The sequence below is a fragment of the Entelurus aequoreus genome, linkage group LG07, assembly GCF_033978785.1.
Source record: "Entelurus aequoreus isolate RoL-2023_Sb linkage group LG07, RoL_Eaeq_v1.1, whole genome shotgun sequence".
In the NCBI taxonomy this organism is placed as follows: domain Eukaryota; kingdom Metazoa; phylum Chordata; class Actinopteri; order Syngnathiformes; family Syngnathidae; genus Entelurus; species Entelurus aequoreus.
In genome coordinates this window covers 17,918,678-17,938,677 of record NC_084737.1, presented here as the reverse complement: position 1 = coordinate 17,938,677, position 20,000 = coordinate 17,918,678, and the positions used below count along the sequence as shown (strand labels likewise).

General features: G+C 37.5%; 1 protein-coding gene across 3 annotated transcripts in view; it reads right to left on the bottom strand.

Moving 5' to 3' along the window:
* Window positions 1-2,769: 2,769 nt before the first annotated feature.
* Window positions 2,770-20,000, bottom strand: part of LOC133653465 (protein bicaudal D homolog 2-like) — a 101,817-nt gene continuing 84,586 nt past the window's right edge. The window contains exons 6-11 of one of the 3 annotated variants that reach the window (XR_009826726.1): window positions 17,016-17,273; window positions 16,738-16,941; window positions 12,942-13,490; window positions 11,571-11,722; window positions 3,754-4,647; window positions 2,770-3,709 (exon numbers count right to left, since the gene is read on the bottom strand). Coding sequence is in view for 1 of the 3 variants with exons in the window: in XM_062052758.1 (XP_061908742.1) it covers window positions 4,293-4,647; window positions 11,571-11,722; window positions 12,942-13,490; window positions 16,738-16,941; window positions 17,016-17,273 (1,518 nt within the window). In the remaining 2 variants the exon portion in view is untranslated. Of the gene's footprint in view, window positions 4,648-11,570; window positions 11,723-12,941; window positions 13,491-16,737; window positions 16,942-17,015; window positions 17,274-20,000 lie in introns of all 3 variants that reach the window. The other 2 variants (XR_009826727.1, XM_062052758.1) reach the window with 2 other exon arrangements.

Genomic DNA, 20,000 nt, shown 5'->3' with positions numbered 1-20,000 from the left:
ATTGAGAATTGGTTTGAATGGAGAATTGGTTTAGATCGAGACTCGGTTTTAATCAAGAATTTGTTTGGATTGAGAATAATTTTGAATCAACAATTGGTTTCAATCAAGACTCAGTTTTGAATCGAGAAATGGTTTGGATTGAGAATCTTTCTGAATTGAAAATCGGTTTGAGTCAAGAATCATGTTGAATCGAGAATCGTGTTTCATCGAGAATTGGTTTGGATTGAGAATCTTTCTGAATTGAAAATCGGTTTGAATCAAGAATCACGTTGAATCAAGAATTGGTTTGAATCGGGACTCGGTTTGAATCAAGAATTGGTTTGGATTGTGAATTGGTTTGGATCAAGAATCTTTCTGAATTGAATAACGGTTTGAATCAAGAATCATGTTGGATCAAGAATTGGTTTGGATTGAGAATTGGTTTGATCGAGAATCTTTCTGAATTGAATAACGGTTTGAATCAAGAATCATGTTGAATCAAGAATTTATTTGAATCGAGACTCGGTTTGGATCGAGAATTGAGTCGAATTGAGAATTGGTTTGAATCCAGAATTGGTCTGAATCAAGAATCGATTTGGATCGAGAATCGTGTTTCGAGAATTGGTTTAGATCGAGACTCGGTTTTAATCCAGAATTGGTTTGGACTGAGAATCACGTTAAAACAACAATTGGTTTGAATCGAGACTCGGTTTGAATCGAGAAATGGTTTGGATCGAGAATCTTTCTGAATTGAAAATCGGTTTGAATCAAGAATCACGTTGAATCAAGAATTGTGTTGAATCGAGAATTGGTTTGAATCCAGAGAATCGGTTTGGATCGAGAATCGTGTTTCATCGAGAATTGGTTTGGATCGGGAATCTTTCTGAATTGAAAATCGGTTTGAATCAAGAATTGGTTTGAATCAAGAATTGGTTTGAATCGAGACTCGGTTTGAACAGAGAATTGGTTTGGATTGAGAATTGGTTTGGATCGAGAATCTTTCTGAATTGAATAACGGTTTGAATCAAGAATCATGTTGAATCAAGAATTGGTGTGAATCGAGACTCGGTTTGGACGAGAATCGAGTTGAATTGAGAATTGGTTTGAATCCAGCATTGGTCTGAATCGAGAATCGGTTTGGATCGACAATCGTGTTTAATCGAGAATGGGTTTGAATCCAGAATTGGTTTGAATCCAGAATCAGCTTGAGTCAAGAATAATGTTGAATTGAGAATCGGTTTGAATCAAGAATCGGTTCTGAATGGAATGGTCACCCCAGGACTAGGATGGAATCGTTAGCTGCCCAAAGATTCTATTGTTGTTGTTTTCTGTTTCCTGTAAACAAATGTCATATAGACCAGGTTAAAAAAGCAATAATAATAATAATTATAATAAAAAAGATCTGCAATAACACTCTGGACGTCACATGACCTCCAGCAGCTCCACACTGAAGACACTTGCAGATGTTTGTGCTCCAAACATCTGCATGTCCCTGACAGTGTGCCAGACCTCTGACCTGCGCAATTCTCACAAAGTCTGAAGGACGGGACTCCTTCCAATCGTTCGAATCGTCATCGAGGACGTGGATCAAAGATGTCCCCGGGAAACCGTGAGAGGAACCCGCGGCAGACGTTTGGCACTTGAGGAACGCCGCGGTTCCAATTTTGGGAATTTCTTGTTTGGCTTCTGAGGAGAATTCTGGAGGTCAGCGATCTGGGTTTCAGCCGAGAAGTCGGCGAGAAGCAGAAAGTTCTCTCGGCGACTCATTTTCATGCAGGCATTAATGAACTATTCCTAGGAATAATAAATGTTCTTGTGGAACAAACATCAGATAAATAATAAAAGTCCATATTAGTCCTCTATGTCATCAAAGTGCAGCGGTAAACAAACAAACAACAAAAAAAATACATGTGGAAAAAATAAGCCACGCCTCCTCTGGCTTCTCATTGGTGGATCAAATGACAGGAAGAAGCCATGAAACCAATAAAAAGTGTAGTAACACATGATGGCCACAAGTAGTGTCGGAAACTACTTTCAATCTTTTTCTACTAAAACACCTTTTATTTTGACCCAGGACTCGAACCCACGAGACACGCAACGCAGCGCCTCAAAACCAACACTGAGGACATTTTGAACTACTTTGCCTTATAATTTCATAACAATTCCTTTATATCTTACATGCCCCCTCCCTCCCCCGTAGAGGGGCGGTCCTACATCGAAGGTGGGAGGAGCCTATCAGACGACACGTTATTAGATAGATAGATAGTACTTTATCGATTCCTTCGGGAGAGTTCCCTCAGGAAAATTTAAATTCCAGCAGCAGTGTACAGAATCGTACGGAGCCTCTAAAGGGACATGGGGGAAAAATATTTTTTTATAATAAATTTTTTAATTTTTTTTAGACATGTAACTCGACATGTGCGCACGAGAAACTTTTTATAAAGTAAAAAAAATAATAATAATTTTAATTTTTAATTTGTATTTTTTTTTAGACATGTATCTCGTGCGCACGAGAAAGTTTCTCGTGCACACGAGATACATGTCTAAAAAAAAATAAAAAAATAAAAATTATTAATTAAAATTTTTTTTTTATAACTTTATAAAAAGTTATAAAAAGATACATGTCTAAAAAAAATTAAAAGAATAAAAATAATTAATGAAATCCTTTTTTTTTATAACTTTATAAAAAGTTTCTTGTGTGCACGAGATAGTTTCTCGTGCGCACGAGATACATGTCTAAAAAAAAAAAAAAAAAAAAAAAAAAAATTATAAAAAAAAAAAATTCCCCTATGTCCCTTAAGGGGTTCCGTAGAGTCGAGATCGAATATAAAAATAAAAAAAAATAAAAAATAAAAAAAAAGGACGCACATACAGGAAATACTTCAAGTGAATAGTTACGTTTACGCTGAAGCAGGGCTGAAGATGATGTGCTTTAAGTCTTTTTTCCCCCAAACGCTGGCAGGATCCTGCAAGATCAATAAGTTCGTCTTAAGAATATAGAATCTTTTTGTACGTAGAAAAAAATTGCAAAATTTGCTGAATCTTGCAGGAATCCTAACGTCAACCCTGCTTTTTACATTTTTTTTTTGCATCAAGAACATGAAAGTTGATGATCGTAAACAAAAACTAACTTCACTTCGTAACAAAACACACACAATTTAAAGCTTCTGTGGCAACACCCACCCACACGCACGCACATACACACCAGGGGGTGAAACACACGTTACCTTCCATCATCTGGCAGCCGATGCGGTCGTCATGGCGACCAAGATGATGGACCGTAGGACACAACAGGTTACGTGTGTGAGTTATTAGGCACTTTTTTGCCAAGCATATTTATAATTTGTGACTTTCTTCTCTTCATTTCTGCTTTTTTCCCCCTTCTTTCAAAGTCAACTGCTCGCTTGTCATTTTAATAACGACAAATGTTTTTTTTGCAATTTGTCTCTCGTCTTTTTGGAGATTTGATGAACTGAAGAACATTTTGCTTACAGACGCAAATATCATCTCCGTCGTGTGGTGTTGCTATAGGCAACGCACTCTGGACCAGTGGCGCTTGGTACGCGCGCGCACGCAAACACGAGCCAGAATGTCCCTAAAGAGCCTGAATACATCTTGAGCGACTAGAGTCCACATGCCGAGTCGGTCTACTGCCGCCCACACCTGGAAAGCATACAGGACACACCCGTGTAGAACACACTTGTGTATAACACACCTGTGCAGGACACACCTGTGTAGAACACACCTGTACAGGTATACGTGTGCAGGACACACCTGTGCAGGACACACCTGTGTAGAACACACTTGTACAGGACACACCTGTGCAGGACACACCTGTACAGGACACACCTGTGTAGAACACACCTGTACAGGTATACGTGTGCAGGACACACCTGTGTAGAACACACCAGTGCAGAACACACCTGTGCAGGACATACCTGCGTAGAACACACCTGTACAGGATACACCTGTACAGGACACATCTGCGTAGAACACACCGGTACAGGACACACCTGCGTAGAACACACCTGTACAGGACACACCTGTGCAGGACACACCTGTGCAGAATACACTTGTACAGGACATACACACCTGTACAGGACACACCTGTGCAGGACACACCTGTGCAGAATACACTTGTACAGGACATACACACCTGTGCAGGACACACCTGTGCAGGACACACCTGCGCTCTGCAAGCGTGACACGAGCGGATGTTAGTCAAACAAAAGTCATGAAGGCGGACCAGAAAGCAAAGCGAGCTTTTTTAAACACTAAGAAAAGTGGGCGTGGCCAACAAGCCCCGCCTCCCTTCAGTCGCAGTAGATCTTGTACTTCTCGCTGCAGAAGACGCCGGGACCTCCCACAATGCTGGCGGGCGCGGCATCGGGCCGCTCTGCGGCGCGGGCGAGGAGCGGCATGGTGTTGGCAGCGGCGGCAGCGGCGGCAGCGGCGGCGGACGCCCTGTGGCGAGCCTTGGAACGGGCGGCGGCGGCGCCCGTGCGGCGCGACTGCTCGTGGTGGAATTCCAGGTCCTCCAGACGCTGCGTGAGGGCCAACTTCTGCTGGATGGCCATCCTGAGCAGAGAGTTGAGGGTCTTCTTCTCGTCCTCCGCCGCCGCCAGCTGCCTCTGCATCTCCTCCAGCTGCGTCACGTACTCGTCACACCTGCACGGGGAACACAACACCTGGCGTCACTTCACCACAGTAGCATATCCAATGCTAATTGATGCATAACATAATCCAATGCTAATTGAATATAGCATATCCAATGCTAATTTATATATAGTATATCCAATGCTAACCTATATTTAGTATATCCGATGCAAATGTATATATAGCATATCCAATGCTAACCGATATATAGCATATCCAATGCTAAGTGATATATAGCAGTGGTCCCCAACCACCGGGACCGATTGGTACCGGGCCGCACAAGAAATTAAAAAAATTAAATAAAATATTTTTTAAATTTTTAAAAAATTAAATCAACATAAAAAACACAATATATACATTATATATCAATATAGATCAATACAGTCTGCAGGGATACAGTCCGTAAGCACACATGATTGTATTTCTTGATGAAAAATAAATAATAAATAAAAAAAAATATATATATAATACTACCCCCCACCCCAAGCCCCCCCTCCGTGGGACAAAATTTTTAAGCGTTGACCGGTCCGCAGCTACAAATAGGTTGGGGACCTCTGATATATAGCATAGCCAATGCTAATTGATATATAGCATAATGCTAATAGATGTATAGCATAATCCAATGCTAACTGATATATAGCATATCCAATGCTAAATGATATATAGCATAATCCACATCTTAAAATCGTGGATTTTCTTAACTTTTTCATTTGACTGAAATACATGAGTGTAACAGCAGAAGAAGAAGTTGATTGTTTACCGCTGATTTTTAAACAGTGTAAATTTTACTCCTTGATTTTTATTTTAATATTTGAGAATTCTTTTTTTTTTTTTTTAATATAAAAAAAAAAATCTAATTAAAACAAAGTGTAATTGTTTTGTGTTGAAAAGCAGTAAAAAGATAATCTATGTTTAAAAAAATATTCAACAAAACGTGTCCAAAGGACAGAGCTAGCCTTGGCCCTTGTGTGTCTGACACATCATTGGAGAGAGCGAGCCTTGGCCCCGCCCCCTTGTGTGTGCAATGATATTCCCAGAGGGACACCCCCCCAACAAAAGGATTAGTGCTGCTTCATTACAGCTAGTATGATGTTGGGGGGAGGGGCTAGGGGTGGGGTCAGAGGGGTTTTCCCGGGAAAACTGAGGAATTTCTTCTACGCACCTCCGACATACATTATTATTAGTACAGGGGTGTGGCCTGCAGATCACTTTTTGACGGCCGCAGCACATGCTGAAAGTACGATGAAAACCCCCCATAAAAAGTGGACTAAAAGATCAAACGTGTTAAATGTGACATAAATAGTTGTAATGTTGACTAATAACAAAGAGCTGCCTTGCAGGCTGTTTTTTTTCTTTCTTTAAAAAAAAGCAATGTTGTTATGAATTATTAACATATTGAAGGCTCCAATTACTTCACATGAAATATTACACTTTGATTTGGGAAAATGTTGCATATTTTGTGTGTTTACTACAAAAACAGGCATAAAACAAACATTAAAAAAAAAATATATATATATATAATCGATGGATCGATCTGAAGTTGATCTAGAGATTTAAGTATATATATATATATATATATATATATATATATATATATATATATATATATATATATATATATATATATATATATATATATATATATATATATATATATATATATACATAGTCATATATGTAAATGTACAAGCGGTATAAAATCGATGGATGTATGTATATATAGTCATATATGTTCATTATATATCTATATACATATATACGTATATAGTCATTTATATGACCATATATACACGCACACTATATATATATACTGTATATACACACATATAAACATATATCCACATATACATATATATAAGTATATATAAATATACATACACAAATATATACATACAGTACATGTATATATACATACATATATATATATATACACATATATATACATGCATATATACATATATACACATATATATATATATATATATATATATATATATATACACATATATATATACGTACATATACATACATACATATATGTATATACATATATATATATATACACGTACATATACATACACACACACATATATATATATATATATATATATATATATATATATATATATATATATATATATATATATATACATACACACATATATATATATATATATATATATATATATATATATATATATATATATATATATATATATATATATATATATATATATATATATATATATATATATATATATATATATATACACACACACATTTTTATTAATGGGAGTTATGAATGTTGTTATGAATTATTGACCTATTCAAGGCTCCAATTACTTAAAATATTCCACTTTAATTTTTTTTAAATATTGCATAAATGTAAACAGAGTTTTACAAAAAGGGCGTAAAACACTGCGACCAATCTTGAGGGGAGCCCTAAGGTTTAAAACAAAAAAGTATGTATTGGTATAGAAAATTTTAAAAAACGGCTAATGCATGTTTTCATTTTTCAGTTTGGAGACCCTCATATAAGAGTTTGGACACCCTGATATAAAAGTGTTTGTGTTTGGAGCACCAGTGAGGAGGTCAATGTTTAAGTGAATCAAAGTGTGAGAAAGAAGCAGCAGTCAGACTGAGAATGAATTGTTCCTCCAAACATGTTCTCACACCTCCTTCCTTGCTTCCTTCCTTGTTTCCTTAGTAGGAAGGATGGAGGGGGTGCGACACAATAGGCAGAAGTGTGGGAACCAGCAAATCATTTACATATTCTATGCATATATTATATATATAAACAGAGTGTAATGATTTGCATAATCTATGCATATATTATATAGAAGCGCAGTGTAAGGAATTACATAATCTATGCATATATTATATATTAACTGAGTGTAATGATTTGCATAATACATGCATATATTATATAGAAGCGCAGTGTAAGGATTTACATAATCTATGCATATATTATATATTAACTGAGTGTAATGATTGGGATAATATATGCATATATTATATAGAAGCACTGTGTAATTATTTACATAATCTATGCATATATTATATATAAACAGAGTGTAATATTTGCATAATTTATGCATATATTATATAGAAGCAGAGTGTATTGATTTACATAATCTATGCAAATATTATACAGAAGAGTGTACTAATTTACATAATCTATGCAGACATTATAGAGAAGAGTGTAATGAGTTACATAATCTATGCATATATTATATAGAAGCAGAGTATAATCATTTACATCATTTATGCATATATTATATAAGAGTGTACTGATTTACATAATCTATGCATATATTATAGTAGAAGAATGTGATGATTTACATAATCTATGCATATATCATAAAGAAGCAGAGTGCAATGATTTACATCATGTCTGCACAGATTATGTAAATTAGTACACTATTCTGTATAATATTTGCATAGATTATGTAAATCAATACACTCTGCTTCTATATAATATGTGCGTAAATTATGCAAATATTACAATCTGTTTATATATAATATATGCATAGATTATGTAAATAATTACACTGTGCTTCTATATAATATATGCATAGATCATGCAAATCATTACACTCATTATAGAAGCAGATTGTAATGATTTGCATAATCTATGCATATATTAGATATAATCATAATGTAATCATTTACATCATCTTTGCATATATTATATAGAAGAGTGTAATTATTTACATAATCCATGCATATATTATATAAAACAGAGTGTAATGATTTGCATAATCCATGCATATATTATACAGAAGAAGAGTGTATTGATTAACATAATCTATGCATTAATTATATATAAACAGAGTGTAATGATTTACATAATCTATGCATGTATTATATAAAAGAGTGTAATGATTGACATAATCTATGCATATATTATATAAAAACAGAGTGTAATGATTGACATAATCTATGCATATATTATATAGACGCAGGGTGTAATGATTTACATAATCCATGCATATATTATACAAGAAGAGTGTAATGATTTACATAATCTATAATCAATGACAGTAAAAAAAATCCCACTAAAATTACTGAGGATCCAAAAGGGTCCCACTCATTAAAGTGTTAAAAATAAATCATACATTTTTATTTTACTTTAAATACTCACTAGATCGACTTCAGATACATCACTTATTTGTTTTACTTTTTTATGTTTGTTTGTTTTATGACATTTTTGTCAACGAAAACTTTGGTATTTTATGGCAAACACACACAATATGAAATATTTTCTCCGCAAAACATTTCCAGGTGTACTATTTGACGTGAAGTAATTGGACTCTTGAATATTTCCTGTTAACTTACTTTCTGCTTTCATCAACATTTCTTGAAATTTACTAAGAACTTATTTCTTCTCTTGTTTATAGCTAGCTTAGCGATTAGCATGCCGTAGCGGCTATCTTAGCGATTAGCATGCCTTCTTGTTCTTACTCGATGTGTAACATGTTTAGCGTCGTCTTCCAGTGATGATAATACTTGTGAGAAATGTAATTTATTTTTACGCAATAGAGGGTTATTCATTTAGTGGAGCGGCTCCACACTGTGTATGGACATACACAGTTAGATGCTAGACGCCTCTGTCAGACAGAGGGGATCCTCTTCTGTGATCGTCATAGAAAGGAATGAATCGACATTGGTCGATCACGTAAACGTACGAAGATGGTCCGATACTGATCAGAGGGCCGATTGATTGGCGCATCCCAACCTGGAGGTTACAAGGATGTTCAAACTAGTCAAATGTCCTGCATGAGGTGAATAAACAGAGCAGGAGTAGTGGAGTAGTCTACATGTAATCCACAACAAACTGAGGTGGGTTTATACACACGACCTTTGACCCGCTTCCCTTTGGAATCCCTGAAGATTAGTGAGTGCAACAGACCTCCTTAGCCCCGCCCCCTTCACACACACACACACACACACACACACACACACACACACACACACACACACACACACACACACACACACACACACACACACACACACACACACACACACACACACACACACACACACACACACACACACACACACACAGATGAAAAACAAAACATGAGCGACATGTTTCCATGGTTACCAGTTAAAATACTTTGTTCTCCATAGTCCTTATTTACATAAAGTGGTATTGTTACTATTATTATTATTATTATTATTATTATTATTATTATTATTATTATTATTATTATTATTATTATTATTATTATCAGTATTATTATCATCAGTATTATTATTATTATTATTATTAGGCTGTAAAGTACCTGACGTGCCCCAGACAGGGACTACAATTGTGAAGGGAAGTGGGAACATAGTGAGAACATACTGAGAAGTAGTGAGAACATAGTGAGAACATGGTAGGAACATAGTGGTAACACAGTGAGAACATAGTGGGAACATAGTGAGAACATAGTGGGAATATGGTGGGAGCATAGTGGTAACACAGTGAGAACATAGTGGGAACATAGTGAGAACATAGTGGGAATATGGTGGGAACATAGTGGGAACACAGTGAGAACATACTGATAACATGGTAGGAACATAGTGGGAACATAGTGAGAACATAGTGAGAACATAGTGGGAACATAGTGGGAACACAGTGAGAACATGGTGGGAACATAGTGGGAACATATTGGGAATATAGTGGGAACATAGTGGGAACATAGTAGAAACATAATTGGAACAAAGTGGGAACATGGTGGGAACATAGTGGGAACATGCTGGGAACATAGTGGGAACATAGTGGAAACACAGTGAGAACATAGTGAGAACATGGTGGGAACATATTGGGAATATAGTGGGAACATAGTGGAAACATAATTGGAACAAAGTGGGAACATGGTGGGAACATAGTGGAAACATAGTGGAAACATGGTGGGAGCATGCTGGGAACATGGTGGGAACATAATGGAAACAGGGAGAACATAGTGAGAACATAGGGGGAACATAGTGAGAACATAGTGGGAATGTAGTGGGAATGTAGTGGGAACATAGTGAGAACCTAGTCGGAACATAGTGAGAACATGGTGAGAACATGGTGGGAAACTAGTGGGAACATAGTGAGAACATGGTGGGAACATATTGGGAATAGACTGGGAACATAGTTGAAACATAATTGGAACAAAGTGGGAACATGGTGGGAACATAGTGGAAACATAGTGGAAACATGGTGGGAGCATGCTGGGAACATGGTGGGAACATAGTGGAAACAGGGAGAACATAGTCGGAACATAGTGAGAACATGGTGGGAACATGGTGGGAACATGGTGGGAACAGTGAGAACATGGTGGGAAACTAGTGGGAACATAGTGAGAACATGGTGGGAACACAGTGGGAACATAGTGGAAACATGGTGGGAACATAGTGAGAACATGGTGGGAATACAGTGGGAACGTAATGGGAACATAGTGGGAGCATGGTGGGAACGTAGTGGGAACATAATGGGAACATAATGGGAACATAGTGGGAACATGGTGGGAACATGGTGGGAACATAGTGGGAATATAGTGGGAACATAGTGAGAACATAGTGGGAACATAGTGGGAACATAGTGGGAACATAATGGGAACATGGTGGGAACGTAGTGGGAATTTAGTTGGAACATAGTGGGAACATAACGGGAACATCATGGGAACATGGTGGGAACATAGTGAGAACATAGTGGGAACATAATGGGAACATAGTGGGAACATAGTGGGAACATAATGGGAACACAATGGGAACACAGTGGGAACATAATGGGAACATAATGGGAACATAGTGGGAACATAGAGGGAACATAGTGGGAACATAGTGGGAACATAATGGGAACATAATGGGAACATAGTGGGAACATAGTGAGAACATAGTGGGTATATTGTGGGAACATAGTGGGAGCATAATGAGAACGTGGGAACATTGCGTCTTACCGTGTGGCAAACATGGCTCGCAGGGAAGAGAAGGTTGCGGCGTCCTCCTTCAGAGTTTTCAAATCGTTCCTCAGTTTCATCACGGTCTCCGTCACCATGGCCTTCTCGTTCTCGTACTTGCTCTTCAGGTTGGCCAAAGCAACTTCAGCGGTCTGCGGGCGGCAAGAAGAGGGAAAGTCGTCAGGGACGATTGACACGATCGTTGATTATTGATCTGATCATGAATGATGTTGTGGTGGAAGTTCATCCACCTGGCGTAGGACCAAGGCCAAGGAAGTCGGGTTAGTGAGCTAATACAGAGGCGGCTAATGGCCTGCATAGCAGCCGTGGGACGATCTAACATGACCTGTAACGCCACCACCTGGTACATGTTGGGGTGTGCACTGTATTTTCACACTGGTAAGTTTGAATCAAAGTATGTTTGATTCTGTTTCACACATAGCATTTAGTAGGATGTTAGCATTAGCTAAGCTGCGGGTTATGAACAGTGTATCTATTCGTAGATCAATAACTGGGAATGCTTTAAATACATTATTGCACAGAGTATTTCGGACTTGAACTATAGTTGGAAACAGATTTGTCCAGGAGACCCCAAGTGACAAGTCCTGTTGACTTACTTCTGAAAGGACGACAGTTTTCTCTTTCTAATGTAAAACTCAGAGGTCTTGCACAGACCCAAAGTCGGTTTGGTTTGTCCGTGAGCCTATTCCAAAACTCAGTTGACGACCAAGATACAGAACATGTATATCGGAGGTGCTCATATGGATCGGTTCTGTCAATTGTATTTATTTGTTCGAGGTAGCGAGCCTTTGGAACAGGGTCCAGTTTCCAGTCTCCCTACAGTCCCTTGATTTTTTACTTTCGCACCATCCACTTTAATCCAATGTGTTGCTCTCTCTCACAATACCGCTAGTTGACTACAACCATGGAAACAAAAGCAACAATGGCTACCCACAATGCATTGCAAAATCACTTGACCTTTTCGAGCCCTACTAAGAGCAGCACAGTTAGACTATAGATAGCGGGTAAATATATTTATGAAGGAATCAGTCATTTTTGATGTGGTTAAAACAATCTAAAGCTGATTTGACAATCCTTAGAACCAATTCATTATTATTCGACTAATCGTTAAGAAACTAATGAAAATAGTGGTGAGTTTCAACCAAAGTCTTAAGTGTCTTTGTCCTGAGACACATATCAAAAAGGACTTTGAAGAGACAAGCAGATGGAATGTTAGCTCCAGACCTTCTCTGACTTTAGGTCTGAAACAGCTGAAATCCTTGAAATAGACACCAGCCTCACCTCCTGTTTCTGTCCTTCAAGGCACCCTGACAAATGTTTGGGTATGGAATTATCTGACAGCAAACTGACCTGCTTGTTGGCTTTCAGCACGGTCCTCAGAGTGGCAATCTGCTCCCTCTTGGTGCTGAGCAGGGACTTGAGCTTCAGGATCTCCTCCATGCAGGCCTCCTTATCCTTGTCGGCCACCGTGCACAGCTCCAGAGAGGCCACCCTCTGGCGCGACAACTCCGTGGTGCGGTCCACGGCTAGCTGCAAGTGCTTGATCTGGTCTCGGATGATGGCCACCAGGTTGTAGATGTTCATGGGCTCGCGGCGGTGGTCCGACACGGGAGAAGACAGGGAGGAGCCGGGTGACAGGGAACCGTCGCTCAGATCGTTTCTCAGAGGCTCTGGGAAGAGGCCCTTGGTGAGCAGGATGGGAGAGCGCCGTCCGCGTCCTTCCGGGCTGCTGTGCCCGCCTTTGCCCTCCTTGTAGAAATCCAGCATGACGCGGTTGGGGGTCTCGTTGTTGCACATGCACACGTGGTTGTAGAGGGTCGCTAGTTCTTCGCTGAATGTGACCAGCTCGTCCTGAGCCACACTCAGACTGCCCTGAGACTCGCCGGCGACGTCGCTAAGCTGATGGCAAAGTGACAAACATACAGTACATAGTTACGTCAAAATATAAGCGAACCTAAGCATTTGTTGGAAAGTTACGTCAAGATATGAGGGGGCTCAAACATTTGTCGGAAAGTTATGTCAAAACATGAAGGAGCCCAAACATTTGTCAGAAAGTTACGTCAAAACACGAGGGGGCCGAAACATTTGTCAGAAAGTTACGTCAAAAATGAAGGATTCCAAACATTTGTCGGAAAGTTACGTCAAAACATGAAGGATCCCAATAATTTGTCGGAAAGTTAGGTCAAAACATGAGGGAACTCAAACATTTGTCGGAAAGTTACGTCAGGATATGAGGAGGCTCAAACATTTGTCGGAAAGTTACGTCAAAAAATGAAGGAGCCCAAACATTTGTCAGAAAGTTACGTCAAAACAAGAGGGGGCCCAAATATTTGTCGGAAAGTTATGTCAAAACATGAGGGGGCCCAAACATTTCTTGGAAAGTTTTGTCAAAATATGAGGGAACCCTAACATTTGTCGGAAAGTTACGTCAAAATATGAGGGAACCCAAAAATTTGTGGGAAAGTTACGTTAAAATGTGAGGGAACCCAAACATTTGTGGGAAAGTTACGTCAAAATATGAGGGAACCCAGACATTTGGCGGAAAGTTACGTCAAAACATGAGGGGGCCCAAATATTTGTTGGAAAGTTACGTGAAAATATGAGGGAACTCAAACATTTGTCGGAAAGTTATGTCAAAATATGAGAGAACCCAAACATTTTTTGGAAAGTTACGTCAAAATATGAGATAGCCCAAACATTTGTCGGAAAGTTACGTCAAAATATGAGGGAACCCAACATTTGTTGGAAAGTTACGCCAAAATATGAGGGAACTCAAACATTTTTTGGAAAGTTAGGTCAAAATATGAGGGAACCCACATTTTTTTTGGAAAGTTACGTCAAAATATGAGGGAACCCAAACATTTTTTTGGAAAGTTACGTCAAAATATGAGATAACCCAAACATTTGTCGGAAAGTTATGTCAAAATATGAGGGAACCCAAACATTTGTGGGAAAGTTACGTCAAAATATGAGGGGACCCAAACATTTGTTGGAGAGTTACGTCAAAACATGAGGGAGCCCAAACATTTGTCGGAAAGTTACATCAAAACATGAGGGAGCCCAAACATTTGTCGGAAAGTCACGTCAAAATATGAGGGAACCCAAACATGTCGGGAAGTTACGTCAAAACATGAAGGAGCACAAACATCTGTCGGAAAGTTACTTCAAAAATGAGGGATCCCAAACATTTGTCGGAAAGTTACGTCAAAACACGAGGGGGCCCAAAAATTTGTCGAAAAGTTACGTCAAAAGATGAGGGGGCCCAAACATTTGTTGGAAAGTTATGTCAAAAGATGAGAACCCTAACATTTGTCGGAAAGTTACGTCAAAATATGAGGGAACCCAAACATTTGTCGGAAAGTTACGTCAAAATATGAGGGAACCCAAACTTTTCTCGGAAAGTTACATCAAAATATGAGGGAACCCAAACTTTTGTTGGAAAGTTACGTCAAAACATGAGGGAACCCAAACATTTCGGAAAGTTACGTTAAAATATGAGGGGGCCCAAACATTTCGGAAAGTTACGTCAAAATATGAGGGGGCCCAATCATTTTTCGGAAAGTTACGCCAAAACATGAAGGAGCACAAACATCTGTCGGAAAGTTACGTCAAAACACGAGGGGGCCCAAAAATTTGTCGGAAAGTTACGTCAAAAGATGAAGGGGCCCAAACATTTGTTGGAAAGTTACGTCAAAATATGAGGGAACCCAAACATTTGTCGTAAAGTTACGTCAAAATATGAGGGAACCCAAACTTTTCTCGGAAAGTTACATCAAAACATGAGGGAACCCAAACATTTGTCGTAAAGTTACGTCAAAATATGAGGGAACCCAAACTTTTCTCGGAAAGTTACATCAAAACATGAGGGAACCCAAACATTTGTTGGAAAGTTACGTCAAAACATGAGGGAACCCAAACATTTCGGAAAGTTACGTCAAAATATGAGGGGGCCCAATCATTTTTCGGAAAGTTACGCCAAAACATGAAGGAGCCAAAAAATCTGTTGGAAAGTTACTTCAAAAATGAGGGATCCCAAACATTTGTCGGAAAGCTACGTCAAAACATGAGGGAGCCCAAACATTTGTCGGAAAGTTACGTCAAAATATGAGGGAACCCAAACATTTGTCGGAAAGTTACGTCAATATATGAGGGAACCCAAACAGTTGTCGGAAAGTTACGTCAAAATATGAGGGAACTCAAACATTTGTCGGAAAGTTACGTCAAAATATGAGGGAACCCAAACATTTGTCGGAAAGTTACGTCAAAATATGAGGGAACCCAAACATTTTTTGGAAAGTTACATCAAAATATGAGGTAACCCAAACATTTGTCAGAGAGTTACGTCAAAATATGAGGGAACCCAAACATTCGTGGGAAGGTTAGGTGAAAATATGAGAGAACCCAAACATTTGTTGGAGAGTTACGTCAAAACATGAGGGAGCCCGAACATTTGCCGGAAAGTTACATCAAAACATGAGGGAACCCAAACATTTGTCGGAAAGTTACGTCAAAATATGAGGGAACTCAAACATTTGTCGGAAAGTTACGTCAAAATATGAGGGAACCCAAACATTTGTCGGAAAGTTACGTCAAAATATGAGGGAACCCAAACATTTGTCGGAAAGTTACGTCAAAATATGAGGGAACCCAAACTTTTCTCGGAAAGTTACATCAAAATATGAGGGAACCCAAACATTTGTTGGAAAGTTACGTCAAAACATGAGGGAACCCAAACATTTCGGAAAGTTACGTCAAAATATGAGGGAACCCAATCATTTGCCGGAAAGTTACATCAAAAGATGAGGGAGCCCAAACATTTGTCGGAAATGTATGCCAAAATATGAGGGAACCCAAACATTTGTCGGAAAGTTACGTCAAAATATGAGGGAACCCAAACATGTCGGGAAGTTACGTCAAAACATGAAGGAGCCCAAACATCTGTCGGAAAGTTACGTCAAAACATGAGGGGCGACAAACATTTGTCGGAAAGTTACGACAAAACATGAGGGGCGACAAACATTTGTCGGAAAGTTACATCAAAAATGAAGGAGCCCAAACATTTTTCGGAAAGTTACGTCAAAAATGAAGAAGCCCAAACATTATTCGCAAAGTTACGCCATTAGAGTAGTCATTTGCTTGAACGCACCTTGCGCAGCTCCTTCTCCAGCTTCACTTTCTCCTCCTTCTCCAGACCACTGGTCTTCTCCAGAGAGCTCAGCTTCTCTCCCAGTGAGCTGACATGGTTCTCCAGCCGCGTGCGCTCCTCTTGGTAACGCGACTGACAAGTCTGGTATTCTGCCTTCAGGGTCTTCAGTTCCTCCTTCAGTTCCCCGGCTTCTGACACGGCCACCTAAGAAGGCAGAGATCACGCTAACTGAACCTGGACCAGAAGTTGTTGGGCCTCAGCTCTCCCAGTCTTGGTACCTTGTACTTGCACTCCAGGATCTCCGGTCCGTTGATGTCCACCTCGTAGTAGTCTCCGTCCTCGTTGCTATCACGTTCCTTCTCGTTGTCCAGGGCCGACTGGCGCTCCTTGCTGGCCTGAAGCTTCCGGATGGCGTTGAGGTTCTCGGTCAGGCGGTTCACCTTCTCCTGGTGGTGAGACAGAGCACCGTTGGCCTGCTCCAGTTGTTTCTGGGAGTCCTGCAGGGTGGAGAGCAGGTTCACCTTCTCGCGTTCCATCTGAAGACAAACATTAACAACAGTTAATGACTGACAAACAGAAATTTTTTTTTTTTTAACCTTAAAGGGGAAATGCACTTTTTTTTAAATTTTATTCTGAAGTTTGGAAGGGTCTCAGTCATGAAAATGTAAAAAAATAAGTCATATATTATTATTAATTTTTATTATTCAACGCTTACATCTATAGATCAACTTTAGGTTTATCTGTCAATATAAAGTATTTTTGTATGTACTATGTCCATTTTGTCAAATAAAACCCTGTTTTTTAACAGCAAAACACAAAGGATGCAATCATTTCTCCTCAAAAAATATTTGGAATTGTAATATTTGATGTGAAGTAATTGGAGCCCTAATTGACCTTATTGATGACAATAACAGTTTTTAGAAAATAGAAAATCCCACTGAAACTCTTGGGTATCCAAAAGAGCGCCCCGATCATAAAAGTGCTAAAAATAAGTTATATTTTTTAATTTTTACTTTCAATACTTAAATCTCTAGATCTACTTCAGATGTATCCGGCATTTTATACATTTTTTATGTTTTATTTTTTTGTTTTATGCCCTTTTTGTCAAAAAAAAAACTTTTTTAAATTGCAAACACAAAATATGCAATCTTTTCCCCTCAAAAACTATTTGAAATTGTAATATTTGATGTGAAGTAATCGGAGCCCCAAATGGGTCAATAATTGATAACAACATTGATTTTAATTCATTATTATTTTTGAGCAATGACAGTTTTTAGAAAAAAAAATCCCACTCAATCTCTTGGGTATCCAAAAGAGAGCCCCGATCATAAAACTGCTAAAAATAAGTCAAATTTTTACATTTTTACTTTCAATACTTAAATCTCTAGATCAACTTCAGATCTATCCGGCATTTTATAAATATTTTATGTTTTTTTGTTGTTTTATGGCCTTTTTGTCAAGAAAACCTTTTAAAATTGTGAACACAAAATATGCAATCATTTCCCCTCAAAAACTATTTGAAATTTTAATATTTGATGTGAAGTAATTGGAGCCTTAAATAGGTCAATAATTCATGATTATTTTTGAACAATGACAGTTTTTAGAAAAAAAAATCCCACTCAATCTCTTGGGTATCCAAAAGAGAGCCCCGATCATAAAACTGCTAAAAATAAGTCAAATTTTTACATTTTTACTTTCAATACTTAAATCTCTAGATCAACTTCAGATCTATCCGGCATTTTATAAATATTTTATGTTTTTTTGTTGTTTTATGGCCTTTTTGTCAAGAAAACCTTTTAAAATTGTGAACACAAAATATGCAATCATTTCCCCTCAAAAACTATTTGAAATTTTAATATTTGATGTGAAGTAATTGGAGCCTTAAATAGGTCAATAATTCATGATTATTTTTGAACAATGACAGTTTTTAGAAAAAAAAATCCCACTCAATCTCTTGGGTATCCAAAAGAGAGCCCCGATCATAAAACTGCTAAAAACAAGTCAAATTTTTACATTTTTACTTTCAATACTTAAATCTCTAGATCAACTTCAGATCTATCCGGCATTTTATAAATGTTTTATGTTTTTTTGTTGTTTTATGGCCTTTTTGTCAAGAAAACCTTTTAAAATTGTGAACACAAAATATGCAATCTTTTCCCCTCAAAAACTATTTGAAATTGTAATATTTGATGTGAAGTAATTGGAGCCTTAAATAGGTCAATAATTCATGATTATTTTTTAACAATGACAGTTTTTAGAAAATAAAAAAATCCCACTCAATCTCTTGGGTATCCAAAAGAGAGCCCCAATCACAAAAGTGCTAAAAATAAGTCATATTTTTTTATTTTTACTTTCAATACTTAAATCTCTAGATCAACTTCAGATCTATCCGGTATTTTATACATTTTTTATGTTTTTGTTTTATGCCCTTTTTGTCAAGAAAACCTTTTAAAATTGCGAATACAAAATATGCAATCTTTCCCCCTCAAAAACTATTTGAAATTGTAACATTTGATGTGAAGTAATTGGAGCCTTAAATAGGTCAATAATTGATAACAACATTGACCTTATTGATGACAATAACAGTTTTTAGAAAATAAAATATCCCACTAAAACTCTTGGGTATCCAAAAGAGAGCCCCAATCATAAAAGTACTAAAAATAGGTCATATTTTTTTATTTTTACTTTCAATACTTAAATCTCTAGATCAACTTCAGATCTATCTGGCATTTTATACATTTTTTATGTTTTATTTTTTTGTTTTATGCCCTTTTTGTCCAAAAAAACTTTTTAAAATTGCGAACACAAAATATGCAATCTTTTCCCCTTAAAAACTATTTAAAAATTGTAATATTTGATGTTAAGTAATTGGAGCCCTAAATAGGTTGATATTTGATAACAACATTGATTATTTTTGAACAATGACAGTTTTTAGAAAGGAAAAAAATCCCACTAAAACTCTTGGGTGTCCAAAGAGAGCTCCAATCATAAAAGTGCTAAAAATAAGTCATATTTTTTAATTTTTACTTTCAATACTTAAATCTCTAGATCAACTTCAGATCTATCCGGCATTTTATACATTTTTTATGTTTTTTTTGTTGTTTTATGCCCTTTTTGTCAAAAAAAACTTTTTAAAATTGAGAACACAAAATATGCAACCTTTTCCCCTCAAAAACTATTTGAAATTGTAATATTTGATGTGAAGTAATTGGAGCCTTACATAGGTCAATAATTCAGGATTATTTTTGAACAATGACAGTTTT